The sequence below is a fragment of the Lithobates pipiens genome, unplaced genomic scaffold (assembly GCF_037356315.1).
Source record: "Lithobates pipiens isolate NorthernLeopardFrog02 unplaced genomic scaffold, aLitPip1_a1.2 Scaffold_19, whole genome shotgun sequence".
In the NCBI taxonomy this organism is placed as follows: Eukaryota; Metazoa; Chordata; class Amphibia; order Anura; family Ranidae; genus Lithobates; species Lithobates pipiens.
Genome location: NW_027507764.1, coordinates 598,218,614 through 598,236,353, shown reverse-complemented (window position 1 = coordinate 598,236,353; position 17,740 = coordinate 598,218,614). Strand labels below are relative to the sequence as shown.

Sequence of the window (17,740 nt, the reverse complement as noted above, 5' to 3'; positions counted from 1 at the left end):
TCCGATCCAACATTGTGCTTTACTAAGGAAACAACAACAGACCATTTCAACCACGGGCCCCGGGGCCCTCACATTGTGCCTCATGGTGACCCCAGGACTGGAGAAGTCACATTGTTCCTCTTGGTGACCCACGACTGCACTTCCCCGGTGGGCCAGTCGGGGGCGGCAGTGAAACTGGGACATGTCCTCTTCCAAGTACTTTGTTTAAAGGAGAACTCCAGGCAGATATAAGTGTTGTCCACCCACTGCAAGTCCCTCAACCCGATATCAGCCCCAGGAGAAAGGGATACAACATTTGGAGAGGGAAGAGCCCCGCTCCGGGAGAGGAATAGGGCCACGCTCCGGGAGAGGGATAGGGCCACGCTCCGGGAGAGGGATAGGGCCACGCTCCGGGAGAGGGATAGGGCCACGCTCCGGGAGAGGGATAGGGCCACGCTCCGGGAGAGGGAAGGGCCACGCTCCGGGAGAGGGATAGGGCCACGCTCCGGGAGAGGGAAGGGACACGCTCCGGGAGAGGGATAGGGCCACGCTCCGGGAGAGGGAAGGGACACGCTCCGGGAGAGGGATAGGGCCACGCTCCGGGAGAGGGAAGGGACACGCTCCGGGAGAGGGATAGGGCCACGCTCCGGGAGAGGGATAGGGCCACGCTCCGGGAGAGGGATAGGGCCACGCTCCGGGAGAGGGATAGGGCCACGCTCCGGGAGAGGGATAGGGCCACGCTCCGGGAGAGGGAAGGGCCACGCTCCGGGAGAGGGATAGGGCCACGCTCCGGGAGAGGGATAGGGCCACGCTCCGGGAGAGGGATAGGGCCACGCTCCGGGAGAGGGAAGGGCCACACTCCGGGAGAGGGAAGGGACACGCTCCGGGAGAGGGAAGGGCCACGCTCCGGGAGAGGGATAGGGCCACGCTCCGGAAGAGGGATAGGACCATGCTCCGGAAGAGGGAAGGGCCACGCTCCGGGAGAGGGAAGGGCCACGCTCCGGGAGAGGGAAGGGACACGCTCCGGGAGAGGGATAGGGCCACGCTCCGGGAGAGGGAAGGGACACGCTCCGGGAGAGGGATAGGGCCACGCTCCGGGAGAGGGAAGGGACACGCTCCGGGAGAGGGATAGGGCCACGCTCCGGGAGAGGGAAGGGCCACGCTCCGGGAGAGGGAAGGGCCACGCTCCGGAAGAGGGAAGGGCCACGCTCCGGGAGAGGGAAGGGCCACGCTCCGGGAGAGGGAAGGGACACGCTCCGGGAGAGGGATAGGGCCACGCTCCGGGAGAGGGAAGGGCCACGCTCCGGAAGAGGGATAGGACCATGCTCCGGAAGAGGGAAGGGCCACGCTCCGGGAGAGGGAAGGGCCACGCTCCGGGAGAGGGAAGGGACACGCTCCGGGAGAGGGATAGGGCCACGCTCCGGGAGAGGGAAGGGACACGCTCCGGGAGAGGGATAGGGCCACGCTCCAGGAGAGGGATAGGGCCACGCTCCGGAAGAGGGATAGGACCATGCTCCGGAAGAGGGATAGGACCATGCTCCGGAAGAGGGATAGGGCCACGCTCTGGAAGAGGGATAGGGCCATGCTCCGGAAGAGGGATAGGGCCACACTCCGGGAGAGGGAAGGTCCACACTCCGGAAAAGGGATAGGGCCATGCTCCGGAAGAGGGATAGGGCCACGCTTCGGGAGAGGCATAGGGCCACGCTTCGGGAGAGGCATAGGGCCACGCTTCGGGAGAGGGAAAGGCCACGCTCTGGGAGAGGGAAGGGCCATGCTCTGGGAGAGGGATAGGGCCACGCTCCGGGAGAGGGATAGGGCCACGCTCCGGGAGAGGGATAGGGCCACGCTCCGGGAGAGGGATAGGGCCACGCTTCGGGAGAGGGATAGGGCTACGCTCCGGGAGAGGGATAGGGCTACGCTCCAGGAGAGAGAGAAGGGTCACGCTCTGGGAGAGGGATAGGGCCACGCTCTGGGAGAGAGATAGGGCCACGCTCCGGGAGAGGGATAGGGCCACACTCCGGGAGAGGGAAGGTCCGCGCTCTGGGAGAAGGATAGGGCCACGCTCCGGGAGAGAGAGAAGGGTCACGCTCTGGGAGAGGGATAGGGCAATGCTCCGGGAGAGGGAAGGGTCACGCTCTGGGAGAGGTATAGGGCCACGCTCCGGGAGAGGGAAGGGCTACGCTCCGGGAGAGGGAAGGTCCACACCCGGAAAAGGGATAGGGCCATGCTCCGGAAGAGGGATAGGGCCACGCTTCGGGAGAGGCATAGGGCCACGCTTCGGGAGAGGCATAGGGCCACGCTTCGGGAGAGGCATAGGGCCACGCTTCGGGAGAGGGAAGGGCCACGCTCTGGGAGAGGGAAGGTCCATGCTCTGGGAGAGGGATAGGGCCACGCTCCGGGAGAGGGATAGGGCTACGCTCCGGGAGAGGGATAGGGCTACGCTCCAGGAGAGAGAGAAGGGTCACGCTCTGGGAGAGGGATAGGGCCACGCTCTGGGAGAGAGATAGGGCCACGCTCCGGGAGAGGGATAGGGCCACGCTCCGGGAGAGGGATAGGGCCACGCTCCGGGAGAGGGATAGGGCCACGCTCCAGGAGAGGGATAGGGCTACGCTCCGGGAGAGGGATAGGGCCACGCTCCGGGAGAGGGATAGGGCCACGCTCTGGGAGAGAGATAGGGCCACGCTCCGGGAGAGGGATAGGGCCACGCTCCGGGAGAGGGATAGGGCCACACTCCGGGAGAGGGAAGGTCCGCGCTCTGGGAGAGGGATAGGGCCACGCTCCGGGAGAGAGAGAAGGGTCACACTCTGGGAGAGGTATAGGGCCACGCTCCGGGAGAGGGATAGGGCCACTCTCCGGGAGAGGGAAGGGCTACACTCCGGGAGAGGGAAGGTCCGCGCTCCGGGAGAGGAATAGGGCCACGCTCCGGGAGAGAGAGAAGGGTCACGCTCCGGGAGAGGGATAGGGTCACGCTCTGGGAGAGGGATAGGGCCACGCTCTGGGAGAGGGATAGGGCCACGCTCCGGGAGAGGGATAGGGCCACGCTCCGGGAGAGGGAAGGTCCACGCTCTGGGAGAGGGATAGGGCAATGCTCCGGGAGAGGGAAGGGCCACGCTCCGGGAGAGGTATAGGGCCATGCTCCGGGAGAGGGATAGGGCCACTCTCCGGGAGAGGGAAGGGCTACGCTCCGGGAGAGGGAAGGTCCACACTCCGGAAGAGGGATAGGGCTACGCTCCGGGAGAGGGAAGGTCCACACTCCGGAAGAGGGATAGGGCCATGCTCCGGGAGAGGGATAGGGCCACGCTCCGGGAGAGGGATAGGGCCACACTCCGGGAGAGGGAAGGTCCGCGCTCCGGGAGAGGAATAGGGCCACGCTCCGGGAGAGAGAGAAGGATCACGCTCTGGGAGAGGGATAGGGCCACGCTCTGGGAGAGGGATAGGGCCACGCTCCGGGAGAGGGATAGGGCCACGCTCCGGGAGAGGGAAGGTCCACGCTCTGGGAGAGGGATAGGGCAATGCTCCGGGAGAGGGAAGGGCCACGCTCCGGGAGAGGTATAGGGCCATGCTCCGGGAGAGGGATAGGGCCACTCTCCGGGAGAGGGAAGGGCTACGCTCCGGGAGAGGGAAGGTCCACACTCCGGAAGAGGGATAGGGCTACGCTCCGGGAGAGGGAAGGTCCACACTCCGAAAGAGGGATAGGGCCATGCTCCGGGAGAGGGATAGGGCCACGCTCCGGGAGAGGGATAGGGCCACACTCCGGGAGAGGGAAGGTCCGCGCTCCGGGAGAGGAATAGGGCCACGCTCCGGGAGAGAGAGAAGGATCACGCTCTGGGAGAGGGATAGGGCAACGCTCTGGGAGAGGGATAGGGCCACTCTCCGGGAGAGAGAGAAGGGTCACGCTCTGGGAGAGGTATAGGGCCACGCTCCGGGAGAGGGAAGGTCCACACTCCGGAAGAGGGATAGGGCCACGCTCCGGGAGAGGGAAGGTCCACGCTCCGGGAGAGGGATAGGGCCACGCTTCGGGAGAGGGATAGGGCCACGCTCCGGGAGAGGGATAGGGCTACGCTCCAGGAGAGAGAGAAGGGTCACGCTCTGGGAGAGGGATAGGGCCACGCTCTGGGAGAGAGATAGGGCCACGCTCCGGGAGAGGGATAGGGCCACGCTCCGGGAGAGGGAAGGTCCACGCTCCGGAAGAGGGATAGGGCCACGCTCTGGAAGAGGGATAGGGCCACGCTCCGGGAGAGGGAAGAGACGCGCTCCGGGAGAGGGAAGAGACGCGCTCCGGGAGAGGGAAGAGACGCGCTCCGGGAGAGGGATAGGGCCACGCTCCGGGAGAGGGAAGGTCCACGCTCCGGAAGAGGGATAGGGCCACGCTCCGGGAGAGGGAAGAGACGCGCTCCGGGAGAGGGATAGGGCCACGCTCCGGGAGAGGGAAGGTCCACGCTCCGGAAGAGGGATAGGGCCATGCTCCGGGAGAGGGAAGAGACGCGCTCTGGAGAGGAAAGACCTCAGCTGTGAATTTAAGTGTCTGCCTGGAGTTCTGCTTTAACGCCGGTGTACGGCTGGCCACAGATGGACAGATATCTCTGGATCATTGAAGTGGTCCCTCATCTGTGGAGATCTTCCAGGGTGGGTTCAGAGATCCCAGGCTGATATGTTCTGGTCAGATATAAATCCCAGAAAGGGAAAGTTAGATTTCGGCAGCGGAGGAGACCTGGAATCTGGTTCTTCTAGGAGGTGGAGTCCCTGTCCTCCAGCATCTCAGAGCAGAAGTCCCTCTTCATATATTTAATCTCTGGGGATTGGGTGATGGGGTGTCAGAGACGTCACTATGGCAAAGTGTTGATAACCTCCTCTTCAGTATCACTGTCTGGATCACGGCACTGGATACTCGGATCTGAGCTGTAGCTCACCGGTCCTGGCCGGCAGTGGTGGGACCAGTTGATGAGTCCTCTCATGGCTCAGGAGAATACTGCGACGGTTGAACCTTTTCCCACAGTGGTTGCAGGGGTAAGGCCGCTCCCCAGTGTGGATCCTCTGGTGGGTGGTCAGGTTGTGTTTCAGACTGAAGCTCCGCCCACACTCATGGCAGGCATAAGGTCTCTCGCCCGTGTGAAGGCGGACGTGCTTGGTCAGGTGTTGTTTCTGGATAAAGCTCTTCCTGCATAAGTGGCAGGAGTAAGGCCTTTCCCCGGAGTGGATCCGGAGGTGGTTGATCAGCGTGTGCTTCTGGTTGAAGGACTTCCCGCACATGGGACATATGAAGATCCTGATATGATCTTGGGAGGCCACAGGCTGCACCTCCAGCTCAGCTTCTCCATTGGTTGGTTGGATCTGGTGGTCAAGTACGGGTTGTAGCTCCTCAGGCACAGCGTCATCGTTTTGAGGAGCCTGGTGGCTGGTTATGTCCTGTTGTCCGTCTGATGAGGTATGGCCGTTGTTTAAATGTTTCTTCTTGCCGGTGATGGGTTTCGGCCTAGCGGTGCCACCTTTGTTCTGGGGGGCTTGGTGACTCTTTCGATGATTATTCAGCGTCTCTCTCCGGCTGAAGCCTCGACCACACTGTGTACACAGAAAGGGCTTTTCCCCGGTGTGGGTCCTCTGGTGGGTGACAAGGTTGTGTTTCAGACTGAAGCTTCTATTGCAGATGTTACAGGTGAAGGGTTTGTAGCCCATGTGCAGCCTCTGATGTTTGGTCAAGTTCTTCTTCTGTAGGAACCTTTTCCCGCACTGGTGGCAGACGTACAGCCTCTCCCCTTTGTGAAGATGTTCATGCTGGATAAGGTCCTCTCTCTGGCCAAATATCTGCCCACAGCGTGGACAGGAGAACTGCGAAGGGCTCTTGGTGTGGGAGTCTTTGTGTCTGCTCAGACTTGGTTGGTCGGTGACCTCGATGTCATGTGAAGTGGTTTGTAGACCTTTCTGAGGTTTAGCTTTAACATCTAGACTCTCTCCGCTATTACCAGCCAATGAGGGCTTCTCGGTCTTTGTGCTTCCACACGTTGGGTCTCCAGAGAAGTCCACATCATGAGTCCTACGGTGCACATTGAGGATTCCTTGCCGGTTGAAGGTCTTGCCGCAGTCTGGGCAGGAAAATGGGCGTTCCCCGGTGTGGGTCCTCTGATGGGTCACGAGGTTATGTTTAATGTTGAACTGTTTGCCGCAGTGCTGGCAGCTGAAGGGCCGCTCCCCGCTGTGCAGCCGCAGGTGCTTGGTCAGGTGCTGCTTCTGGATGAAGTTCTTGCCACACTCCTGGCAGGAGAAGGGTCTCTCCCCGGAGTGGATTCGAAGGTGGGTGATTAGAGGGTGTTTTTGCTTGAAGACCTTGGCGCAGACGTGGCACTTGTACATCTTCAGCCCTCCCAGGGTTGTCCAGGGAATCGCCGGTTTTATTGTGTGGAGTCTCTTAGGAGTTGCTGTGGCCTGCTCTAGAGGACTGGAGGTATTTTGTGGGTCCTCCAGGGGCCCCGGCTCCACTGGCGCTTTGTAATGGATTTTTTGGTGTGCCAGGTAGGTGCTCCGCCGGCTGAATTTCTTATTACACTCAGAGCAGCTGAAAGGCTTTTCCCCGCTGTGTATCTTCAGGTGCGTGAAGAGATTGTGTTTCATGCTGAAACTTCGGTCGCACTGGCCGCACACGAAGGGGCGTTCCCCGCTGTGCACGCGCAGGTGTTTTGTGAGGTGCTGCTTCTGGACGAAGCTCCGCCCACACTCAGGGCATTCGTGCGGCCTTTGTCCGGTGTGGATCCTGTAGTGGTTGATAAACGTCTGCTTGTTTGCGAAGCGTTTCCCGCAATCGGGGCAGATGAACGGACGGGGGTTGACCACGCTGTTGGCATCTGGTGGATCGTTATCGATCTGGACAATGTTCACTATGTATCCATCGCTTGGCCCGTCCTGGACGGGATCAATGGTGGGATCCCATTCGTTGACCATAGATCCGGTATGCGGTTCTTCTTTGAGAGCCACATTATCGATCTGCTGATGGTCTCCTAAAATCCCCACCAGCGGTTCCTCTTTGGCAATAAGGTGAGCGGTTTGCCAGTCATCCGCGGCACATCCAGAGTTCAGCTCCTCTTTTAAGTTGCCATAATCTGGAAGTTTTACAGAGCGGGCGGTCTTGCGGCTCAGATTTGGCCCTTGGGTGGCCGGCAGCTTGTTGTTCTCTTGGCAGCGCTTCTTTAGGTGAGATTTCTGATGAGTCCGGAGGTTGACGCGTCGGCTGAAGTTCTTGCCGCATTCGGCACACGGGTATGGTTTCTCTCCGGTGTGAATCCTCAGGTGTGTGGTCAGGTTGTGTTTCAGGCTGAAGCCGCGGCCGCAGATTTGGCACACGTAGGGCCGTTCGCCGGTGTGCAGCCGCTGGTGCTTGGTGAGGTGCTGCTTCTGGATGAAGCTCTTCCCGCATTGGGCGCAGGCGTACGGGCGCTCGCCGCTGTGGATCCGCTGATGTTTCACCAGATTGTGTCTCTGGGCGAATCCTTTACCACACACGGGGCAACAGAAGAGCTTCTTCATTTCTAGCAGGGCCACCGGCTGGAGACCTTCTGCACCCCACGAGGCGTCCTCCTCACATTTCACCGTGGTGACACCGGGATTGCTGGGCCAGCTCGGCCAATGGGGGGGCGCCAGCTCTTCTTTGATGGTGGCCATATTGGAGAATTCACCAGTCGTCATCTCTCCATCTGTAAGAGAACATTAGAGAAGAGTCAACCGCAAAATCAGCACCGACTCACAACAGACCTCCATACAATCAGATCTATCCAGGAATCCGCTCATCACTCAGATCCTCATGAAAATGCTGGCTGCCTGGCTGTTATCCTGATCCTCTGGCTTTAGCCGTCTCTAAGTCAGTGACCCCAGAAGAAGTGTGCAGAACAGGGCAGTCAGGAGACCTTCTTCTCTGTGTGCTTCTTATGAAGCCAAGGTATGAGCACGACAGCCAGGAAACCAGGATATCTCAGAGGAGATCAGTGATGGAACCTTCCTATGCATCTAGATGTAAACCCGAACCGGAGGACTATTGTTGTGTGGGGGTCTATCGTTGCAGGGATGAGGTCTATTGTTGTGTGTGGGGGAGGACTAAGGGACAGTGTTCAGAGGAGGGTAGGGGTTGGTCTAAGGGACGGTGTTCAGAGGAGGGTAGGGGGTGGATCTAAGGGACGGTGTTCAGAGGAGGGTAGGGGTTGGTCTAAGGGACGGTGTTCAGAGGTGGGTAGGGGTTGGTCTAAGGGACGGTGTTCAGAGGAGGGTAGGGGTTGGTCTAAGGGACGGTGTTCAGAGGTGGGTAGGGGGTGGATCTAAGGGACGGTGTTCAGAGGAGGGTAGGGGGTGGATCTAAGGGAAGGTGGTCAGAGGTGGGTAGGGGTTGGTCTAAGGGACGGTGTTCAGAGGTGGGTAGGGGTTGGTCTAAGGGACGGTGTGCAGAGGTGGGTAGGGGGTGGATCTAAGGGACGGTGGTCAGAGGTGGGTAGGGGGTGGATCTAAGGGACGGTGTTCAGAGGTGGGTAGGGGTTGGTCTAAGGGACGGTGTTCAGAGGTGGGTAGGGGGTGGTCTAAGGGACGGTGTTCAGAGGAGGGTAGGGGGTGGATCTAAGGGACGGTTTTCAGAGGTGGGTAGGGGTTGGTCTAAGGGACGGTGCTCAGGTGGGTAGGGGGTGGATCTAAGGGAGGGTGCTCAGAGGAGGGTAGGGGGTGGATCTAAGGGATGGTGCCCAGGTGGGTAGGGGGTGGATCTAAGGGACGGTGTTCAGAGGAGGGTAGGGGGTGGATCTAAGGGAGGTTGTTCAGAGGAGGGTAGGGGGTGGATCTAAGGGAGGGTGTTCAGAGGAGGGTAGGGGGTGGATCTAAGGGACGGTGTTCAGAGGAGGGTATGGGTGGATCTAAGGGACGGTGTTCAGAGGAGGGTAGGGGGTGGATCTAAGGGACGGTGTTCAGAGGAGGGTAGGGGGTGGATCTAAGGGAGGGTGCTCAGAGGAGGGTAGGGGGTGGATCTAAGGGAGGGTGCTCAGAGGAGGGTAGGGGGTGGATCTAAGGGACGGTGTTCAGAGGAGGGTAAGGGGTGGATCTAAGGGACGGTGTTCAGAGGTGGGTAGGGGGTGGATCTAAGGGACGGTGCTCAGAGGAGGGTAGGGGGTGGATCTAAGGGAGGGTGCTCAGAGGAGGGTAGGGGGTGGATCTAAGGGACGGTGTTCAGAGGAGGGTAAGGGGTGGATCTAAGGGACGGTGTTCAGAGGTGGGTAGGGGGTGGATCTAAGGGAGGGTGCTCAGAGGAGGGTAGGGGGTGGATCTAAGGGACGGTGTTCAGAGGAGGGTAAGGGGTGGATCTAAGGGACGGTGTTCAGAGGTGGGTAGGGGGTGGATCTAAGGGACGGTGCTCAGAGGTGGGTAGGGGGTGGATCTAAGGGACGGTGCTCAGAGGTGGGTAGGGGGTGGATCTAAGGGACGGTGCTCAGAGGAGGGTAGGGGGTGGATCTAAGGGAGGGTGCTCAGAGGAGGGTAGGGGGTGGATCTAAGGGACGGTGTTCAGAGGAGGGTAGGGGGTGGATCTAAGGGACGGTGTTCAGAGGAGGGTAGGGGTGGATCTAAGGGACGGTGTTCAGAGGAGGGTAGGGGGTGGATCTAAGGGACGTCGTTCAGAGGAGGGTAGGGGGTGGATCTAAGGGACGGTGTTCAGAGGTGGGTAGGGGGTGGATGTAAGGGACGGTGCTCAGAGGTAGGTAGGGGGTGGATCTAAGGGACGGTGGTCAAAGGAGGGTAGGGGGTGGATCTAAGGGACGGTGCTCAGAGGTGGATAGGGGGTGGATCTAAGGGACGGTGTTCAGAGGAGGGTAGGGGGTGGATCTAAGGGACGGTGCTCAGAGATGGGTAGGGGGTGGATCTAAGGGACGGTGCTCAGAGATGGGTAGGGGGTGGATCTAAGGGAGGGTGTTCAGAGGAGGGTAGGGGGTGGATCTAAGGGACGGTGCTCAGAGATGGGTAGGGGGTGGATCTAAGGGACGGTGTTCAGAGGAGGGTAAGGGGTGGATCTAAGGGACGGTGTTCAGAGGTGGGTAGGGGGTGCATCTAAGGGAGGGTGCTCAGAGGAGGGTAGGGCTGGATCTAAGGGAGGGTGCTCAGAGGAGGGTAGGGGGTGGATCTAAGGGACGGTGGTCAGAGGTGGGTAGGGGGTGGATCTAAGGGACGGTGGTCAGAGGTGGGTAGGGGGTGGATCTAAGGGACGGTGGTCAGAGGTAGGTAGGGGGTGGATCTAAGGGACGGTGGTCAGAGGAGGGTAGGGGGTGGATCTAAGGGACGGTGGTCAGAGGTAGGTAGGGGGTGGATCTAAGGGACGGTGGTCAGAGGTAGGTAGGGGGTGGATCTAAGGGACGGTGGTCAGAGGTGGGTAGGGGGTGGATCTAAGGGACGGTGGTCAGAGGTGGGTAGGGGGTGGATCTAAGGGACGGTGCTCAGAGGTAGGTAGGGGGTGGATCTAAGGGACGGTGGTCAGAGGTAGGTAGGGGGTGGATCTAAGGGACGGTGGTCAGAGGTGGGTAGGGGGTGGATCTAAGGGACGGTGGTCAGAGGTGGGTAGGGGGTGGATCTAAGGGACGGTGCTCAGAGGTGGGTAGGGGGTGGATCTAAGGGACGGTGGTCAGAGGTAGGTAGGGGGTGGATCTAAGGGACGGTGGTCAGAGGAGGGTAGGGGGTGGATCTAAGGGAGGGTGCTCAGAGGAGGGTAGGGGGTGGATCTAAGGGAGGGTGGTCAGAGGAGGGTAGGGGGTGGATCTAAGGGACGGTGCTCAGAGGTGGGTAGGGGGTGGATCTAAGGGACGGTGGTCAGAGGTAGGTAGGGGGTGGATCTAAGGGACGGTGGTCAGAGGAGGGTAGGGGGTGGATCTAAGGGAGGGTGCTCAGAGGAGGGTAGGGGGTGGATCTAAGGGACGGTGCTCAGAGGAGGGTAGGGGGTGGATCTAAGGGACGGTGGTCAGAGGTGGGTAGGAGGTGGATCTAAGGGAGGGTGGTTGGGGGGGTGACTAGTTCTGGTGATCTGGGGGGTCCCCAAGGAGTTCCCTTAATTTGCAGGGATTTCCTCTCACTTCCTGTTTGGCTCTTGGACAGGAAGTGAAGGGAAATCTCTGCAGTGGGATGGAGAAAGTAAAACATGACAGGGGTTATAACCTCCCTTAGGGCCGGTTCACACTGCGGCGCGAGGCGAGGCGACACGGCTCGCCTCGCCTCGCTCCCGCAAGTCGCCCCCGTTCTGTACTATGGAACCGTTCTGAGAGGAGCGACTCGAGTCGCTCCGACTCAGAAAAAAGGTTCCTGTACTACTTCGGGGCGACTTCGGGGGCGACTTGCATTGACTTCTATACAGAAGTCCTCTGCAAGTCGCCGCTGAGGCCGCCGCAGGTCGCGGCGAGGTAAGTCGGAGACGCCTCGCCGCGGCTCGCTGTGTGAACCGGCCCTTACTCTATCCACGATTAAAAGAAAACGTTTTGCCTGGAGTTCTGTAAAGAGTTGGCAATTGATTGCGGTTGTCACCGATTGTTTTCCTGGAAGATGGGAGGAGATACAATGTAACATAATAAGAGGGATGGAAATGTTTCCTTCTGGTAATTCATATTCCGGGGGAAGGGAGAAACCCCCAGAGATCCTCTGCAGCCATTGGGCGATGGGAATGAAGCCCCGGTGGTGGATTTCCAGCTGACCAATCAGCGGACACACTGCTGGGTAGTGGCCATCTATGGTAAGTCAGGGGCATTGGGCGCAGTGATTACTGCGGGGGGGGGGGAGGGGTTCTAACTTCCAGGATGGGTGGAGGTACCCCAGTGCTGAGTACCAGACTGCCCCCCTCCCCCAACCCTTAGAGTGCAACAAATTGTACATAAGATTTGTATCTGCCCGTGTGTGGCTGGCAGGCAGATGTGGGTGGAGTCTCCCTCTGGTGGTGGAGAGAAGTATTGCAGAATGTGACAAGTTATCACAGTTCAAAATTATCTCCCCCTATTTAGCCACACCAGGGGGACTCCAGACGTTATAAATGAAGGGCCACTTTACTGTCCTACTGCCCCATCATTGGTGTCAGTGGGGGGAATAGTGCCCCATCATTGGTATCAGTGGGAGGAATAGTGCCCCATCATTGGTATTAGTGGGGAGAATAGTGCCCCATCATTGGTGTCAGTGGGAGGAATAGTGCCCCATCATTGGTATCAGTGGGAGGAATAGTGCCCTATCATTGGTATCAATGGGAGGAATAGTGCCCCATCATTGGTGTTAGTGGGAGGAATAGTGCCCCATCATTGGTATCAGTGGGAGGAATAGTGCCCCATCATTGGTATCAATGGGAGGAATAGTGCCCCATCATTGGTGTTAGTGGGAGGAATAGTGCCCCATCATTGGTATCAGTGGAGGGAATAGTGCCCCATCATTGGTATCAATGGGAGGAATAGTGCCCCATCATTGGTGTTAGTGGGAGGAATAGTGCCCCATCATTGGTATCAGTGGGAGGAATAGTGCCCCATCATTGGTGTCAGTGGGAGGAATAGTGCCCCATCATTGGTGTCAGTGGGAGGAATAGTGCCCCATCATTGGTATCAATGGGAGGAATAGTGCCCCATCATTGGTGTTAGTGGGAGGAATAGTGCCCCATCATTGGTATCAGTGGGAGGAATAGTGCCCCATCATTGGTGTCAGTGGGGGGAATAGTGCCCCATCATTGGTATTAGTGGAGGGAATAGTGCCCCATCATTGGTGTCAGTGGGAGGAATAGTGTCCCATCATTGGTGTCAGTGGGAGGAATAGTGCCCCATCATTGGTGTCAGTGGGAGGAATAGTGTCCCATCATTTGTGTCAGTGGGAGGAATAGTGCCCCATCATTGGTGTCAGTGGGAGGAATAGTTCCCCATCATTGGTGTCAGTGGGAGGAATAGTGCCCCATCATTGGTGTTAGTGGGAGGAATAGTGCCCCATCATTGGTGTTAGTGGGAGGAATAGTGCCCCATCATTGGTATCAGTGGGAGGAATAGTGCCCCATCATTGGTGTCAGTGGGAGGAATAGTGCCCCATCATTGGTGTCAGTGGGAGGAATAGTGCCCCATCATTGGTATCAGTGGGAGGAATAGTGCCCCATCATTGGTATCAATGGGAGGAATAGTGCCCCATCATTGGTGTTAGTGGGAGGAATAGTGCCCCATCATTGGTATCAGTGGGAGGAATAGTGCCCCATCATTGGTGTCAGTGGGGGGAATAGTGCCCCATCATTGGTGTCAGTGGGAGGAATAGTGCCCCATCATTGGTGTCAGTGGGAGGAATAGTGCCCCATCATTGGTATCAGTGGGGAGAATAGTGTCCCATCATTGGTGTCAGTGGGAGGAATAGTGCCCCATCATTGGTGTCAGTGGGAGGAATAGTGCCCCATCATTGGTATCAGTGGGAGGAATAGTGCCCCATCATTGGTGTCAGTGGGAGGAATAGTGCCCCATCATTGGAGTCAGTGGGAGGAATAGTGCCCCATCATTGGTGTCAGTGGGAGGAATAGTGCCCCATCATTGGTGTCAGTGGGAGGAATAGTGCCCCATCATTGGTATCAGTGGGAGGAATAGTGCCCCATCATTGGTATCAATGGGAGGAATAGTGCCCCATCATTGGTGTTAGTGGGAGGAATAGTGCCCCATCATTGGTATCAGTGGGAGGAATAGTGCCCCATCATTGGTGTCAGTGGGGGGAATAGTGCCCCATCATTGGTGTCAGTGGGAGGAATAGTGCCCCATCATTGGTATCAGTGGGGAGAATAGTGTCCCATCATTGGTGTCAGTGGGAGGAATAGTGCCCCATCATTGGTGTCAGTGGGAGGAATAGTGCCCCATCATTGGTATCAGTGGGAGGAATAGTGCCCCATCATTGGTGTCAGTGGGAGGAATAGTGCCCCATCATTGGTGTCAGTGGGAGGAATAGTGCCCCATCATTGGTGTCAGTGGGAGGAATAGTGCCCCATCATTGGTGTCAGTGGGAGGAATAGTGCCCCATCATTGGTATCAGTGGGAGGAATAGTGCCCCATCATTGGTATCAATGGGAGGAATAGTGCCCCATCATTGGTGTTAGTGGGAGGAATAGTGCCCCATCATTGGTATCAGTGGGAGGAATAGTGCCCCATCATTGGTGTCAGTGGGGGGAATAGTGCCCCATCATTGGTGTCAGTGGGAGGAATAGTGCCCCATCGTTGGTGTCAGTGGGAGGAATAGTGCCCCATCATTGGTGTCAGTGGGAGGAATAGTGCCCCATCATTGGTGTCAGTGGGAGGAATAGTGCCCCATCATTGGTGTCAGTGGGAGGAATAGTGCCCCATCATTGGTATCAGTGGGAGGAATAGTGCCCCGTCATTGGTGTCAGTGGGAGGAATAGTGCCCCATCATTGGTATCAGTGGGAGGAATAGTGCCCCATCATTGGTATCAGTGGGAGGAATAGTGCCCCATCATTGGTGTCAGTGGGAGGAATAGTGCCCCATCATTGGTGTCAGTGGGAGGAATAGTGCCCTATCATTGGTGTCAGTGGGAGGAATAGTGCCCCATTGTTGGTGTCAGTGGGAGGAATAGTGCCCCATCATTGGTGTCAGTGGGAGGAATAGTGCCCCATTGTTGGTGTCAGTGGGAGGAATTGTGCCCCATCATTAGTGTCAGTGGGAGGAATAGTGCCCCATCATTGGTGTCAGTGTGAGGAATAGTGTCCCATCATTGGTGTCAGTGGGAGGAATAGTGCCCCATCATTGGTATTAGTGGAGGGAATAGTGCCCCATCATTGGTGTCAGTGGGAGGAATAGTGCCCCATCATTGGTATTAGTGGAGGGAATAGTGCCCCATCATTGGTGTCAGTGGGAGGAATAGTGCCCCATCATTGGTGTCAGTGGGAGGAATAGTGCCCCATCATTGGTATTAGTGGAGGGAATAGTGCCCCATCATTGGTGTCAGTGGGAGGAATAGCGCCCCATCATTGGTGTCAGTGGGAGGAATAGTGCCCCATCATTGGTATTAGTGGAGGGAATAGTGCCCCATCATTGGTGTCAGTGGGAGGAATAGTGCCCCATCATTGGTATTAGTGGAGGGAATAGTGCCCCATCATTGGTGTCAGTGGGAGGAATAGTGCCCCATCATTGGTGTCAGTGGGAGGAATAGTGTCCCATCATTGGTGTCAGTGGGAGGAATAGTGTCCCATCATTGGTATTAGTGGAGGGAATAGTGCCCCATCATTGGTGTCAGTGGGAGGAATAGTGCCCCATCATTGGTATTAGTGGAGGGAATAGTGCCCCATCATTGGTGTCAGTGGGAGGAATAGTGCCCCATCATTGGTGTCAGTGGGAGGAATAGTGCCCCATCATTGGTGTCAGTGGGAGGAATAGTGCCCTATCATTGGTGTCAGTGGGAGGAATAGTGCCCCATTGTTGGTGTCAGTGGGAGGAATAGTGCCCCATCATTGGTGTCAGTGGGAGGAATAGTGCCCCATTGTTGGTGTCAGTGGGAGGAATTGTGCCCCATCATTAGTGTCAGTGGGGGGAATAGTGCCCCATCATTGGTGTCAGTGTGAGGAATAGTGCCCCATCATTGGTGTCAGTGGGAGGAATAGTGTCCCATCATTGGTGTCAGTGGGAGGAATAGTGTCCCATCATTGGTGTCAGTGGGAGGAATAGTGCCCCATCATTGGTGTCAGTGGGGGGAATAGTGCCCCATCATTGGTGTCAGTGGGAGGAATAGTGTCCCATCATTGGTGTCAGTGGGAGGAATAGTGTCCCATCATTGGTGTCAGTGGGAGGAATAGTGTCCCATCATTGGTGTCAGTGGGAGGAATAGTGTCCCATCATTGGTATCAGTGGGAGGAATAGTGTCCCATCATTGGTGTCAGTGGGAGGAATAGTGCCCCATCATTGGTATTAGTGGAGGGAATAGTGCCCCATCATTGGTGTCAGTGGGAGGAATAGTGCCCCATCATTGGTATCAGTGGGAGGAATAGTGCCCCGTCATTGGTGTCAGTGGGAGGAATAGTGCCCCATCATTGGTATCAGTGGGAGGAATAGTGCCCCATCATTGGTGTCAGTGGGAGGAATAGTGCCCCATCATTGGTGTCAGTGGGAGGAATAGTGCCCTATCATTGGTGTCAGTGGGAGGAATAGTGCCCCATTGTTGGTGTCAGTGGGAGGAATAGTGCCCCATCATTGGTGTCAGTGGGAGGAATAGTGCCCCATCATTGGTGTCAGTGGGGGGAATAGTGCCCCATCATTGGTGTCAGTGGGAGGAATAGTGTCCCATCATTGGTGTCAGTGGGGGGAATAGTGTCCCATCATTGGTGTCAGTGGGAGGAATAGTGTCCCATCATTGGTGTCAGTGGGAGGAATAGTGCCCCATTGTTGGTGTCAGTGGGAGGAATAGTGCCCCATCATTGGTGTCAGTGGGAGGAATAGTGCCCCATTGTTGGTGTCAGTGGGAGGAATAGTGCCCCATCATTGGTGTCAGTGGGAGGAATAGTGCCCCATTGTTGGTGTCAGTGGAGGAATAGTGTCCCATCATTGGTGTCAGTGGGAGGAATAGTGCCCCATTGTTGGTGTCAGTGGGAGGAATAGTGCCCCATCATTGGTGTCAGTGGGAGGAATAGTGCCCCATTGTTGGTGTCAGTGGGAGGAATTGTGCCCCATCATTAGTGTCAGTGGGAGGAATAGTGCCCCATCATTGGTGTCAGTGGGAGGAATAGTGCCCCATCATTGGTGTCAGTGGGAGGAATAGTGCCCCATCATTGGTGTCAGTGGGGGGAATAGTGTCCCATCATTGGTGTCAGTGGGGAGAATAGTTCCCCATCATTGGTGTCAGTGGGGAGAATAGTGTCCCATCATTGGTGTCAGTGGGGAGAATAGTTCCCCATCATTGGTGTCAGTGGGGAGAATAGTTCCCCATCATTGGTGTCAGTGGGGAGAATAGTTCCCCATCATTGGTGTCAGTGGGAGGAATAGTTCCCCATCATTGGTGTCAGTGGGGAGAATAGTTCCCCATCATTGGTGTCAGTGGGGAGAATAGTGTCCCATCATTGGTGTCAGTGGGGAGAATAGTTCCCCATCATTGGTGTCAGTGGGGAGAATAGTTCCCCATCATTGGTGTCAGTGGGAGGAATAGTTCCCCATCATTGGTGTCAGTGGGGAGAATAGTTCCCCATCATTGGTGTCAGTGGGGAGAATAGTGTCCCATCATTGGTGTCAGTGGGGAGAATAGTTCCCCATCATTGGTGTCAGTGGGGAGAATAGTTCCCCATCATTGGTGTCAGTGGGAGGAATAGTGCCCCATCATTGGTATCAGTGGGAGGAATAGTGCCCCATCATTGGTGTCAGTGGGAGGAATAGTTCCCCATCATTGGTATCAGTGGGAGGAATAGTGCCCCATCATTGGTGTCAGTGGGAGGAATAGTTCCCCATCATTGGTATCAGTGGGAGGAATAGTGCCCCATCATTGGTGTCAGTGGGGGGAATAGTGCCCCATCATTGGTGTCAGTGGGAGGAATAGTGCCCCATCATTGGTGTCAGTGGGGGGAATAGTGCCCCATGTTGGTGTCAGTGGGAGGAATAGTGCCCCATGTTGGTGTCAGTGGGAGGAATAGTGCCCCATCATTGGTGTCAGTGGGAGGAATAGTGCCCCATCATTGGTGTCAGTGGGAGGAATAAAGCCTCATGATAAAAGTAAGTGAAGGGCTGCATCCGGCCCCCGGGCCACGGTTTGGAGAGGCCGGTATTACACCAAGGTCCTCACATC

The 17,740-nt window shown here is 57.3% G+C and overlaps 1 protein-coding gene across 1 annotated transcript; it reads right to left on the bottom strand.

Annotated features, from left to right (window-relative positions):
* LOC143997859 (uncharacterized) lies at nt 1-7,654 on the bottom strand. Its single transcript, XM_077493695.1, has one exon. The coding sequence runs from the start codon at nt 7,651-7,653 to the stop codon at nt 4,852-4,854; it is 2,802 nt and encodes a 933-aa protein (XP_077349821.1). The 5' UTR covers nt 7,654; the 3' UTR covers nt 1-4,851.
* Nucleotides 7,655-17,740: the final 10,086 nt, after the last annotated feature.

Excerpts from the sequence above, each read along its gene's own strand:
- LOC143997859 (XM_077493695.1), bottom strand. The coding sequence starts at position 7,653 with ATGACGACTGGTGAATTCTCCAATATGGCCACCATCAAAGAAGAGCTG.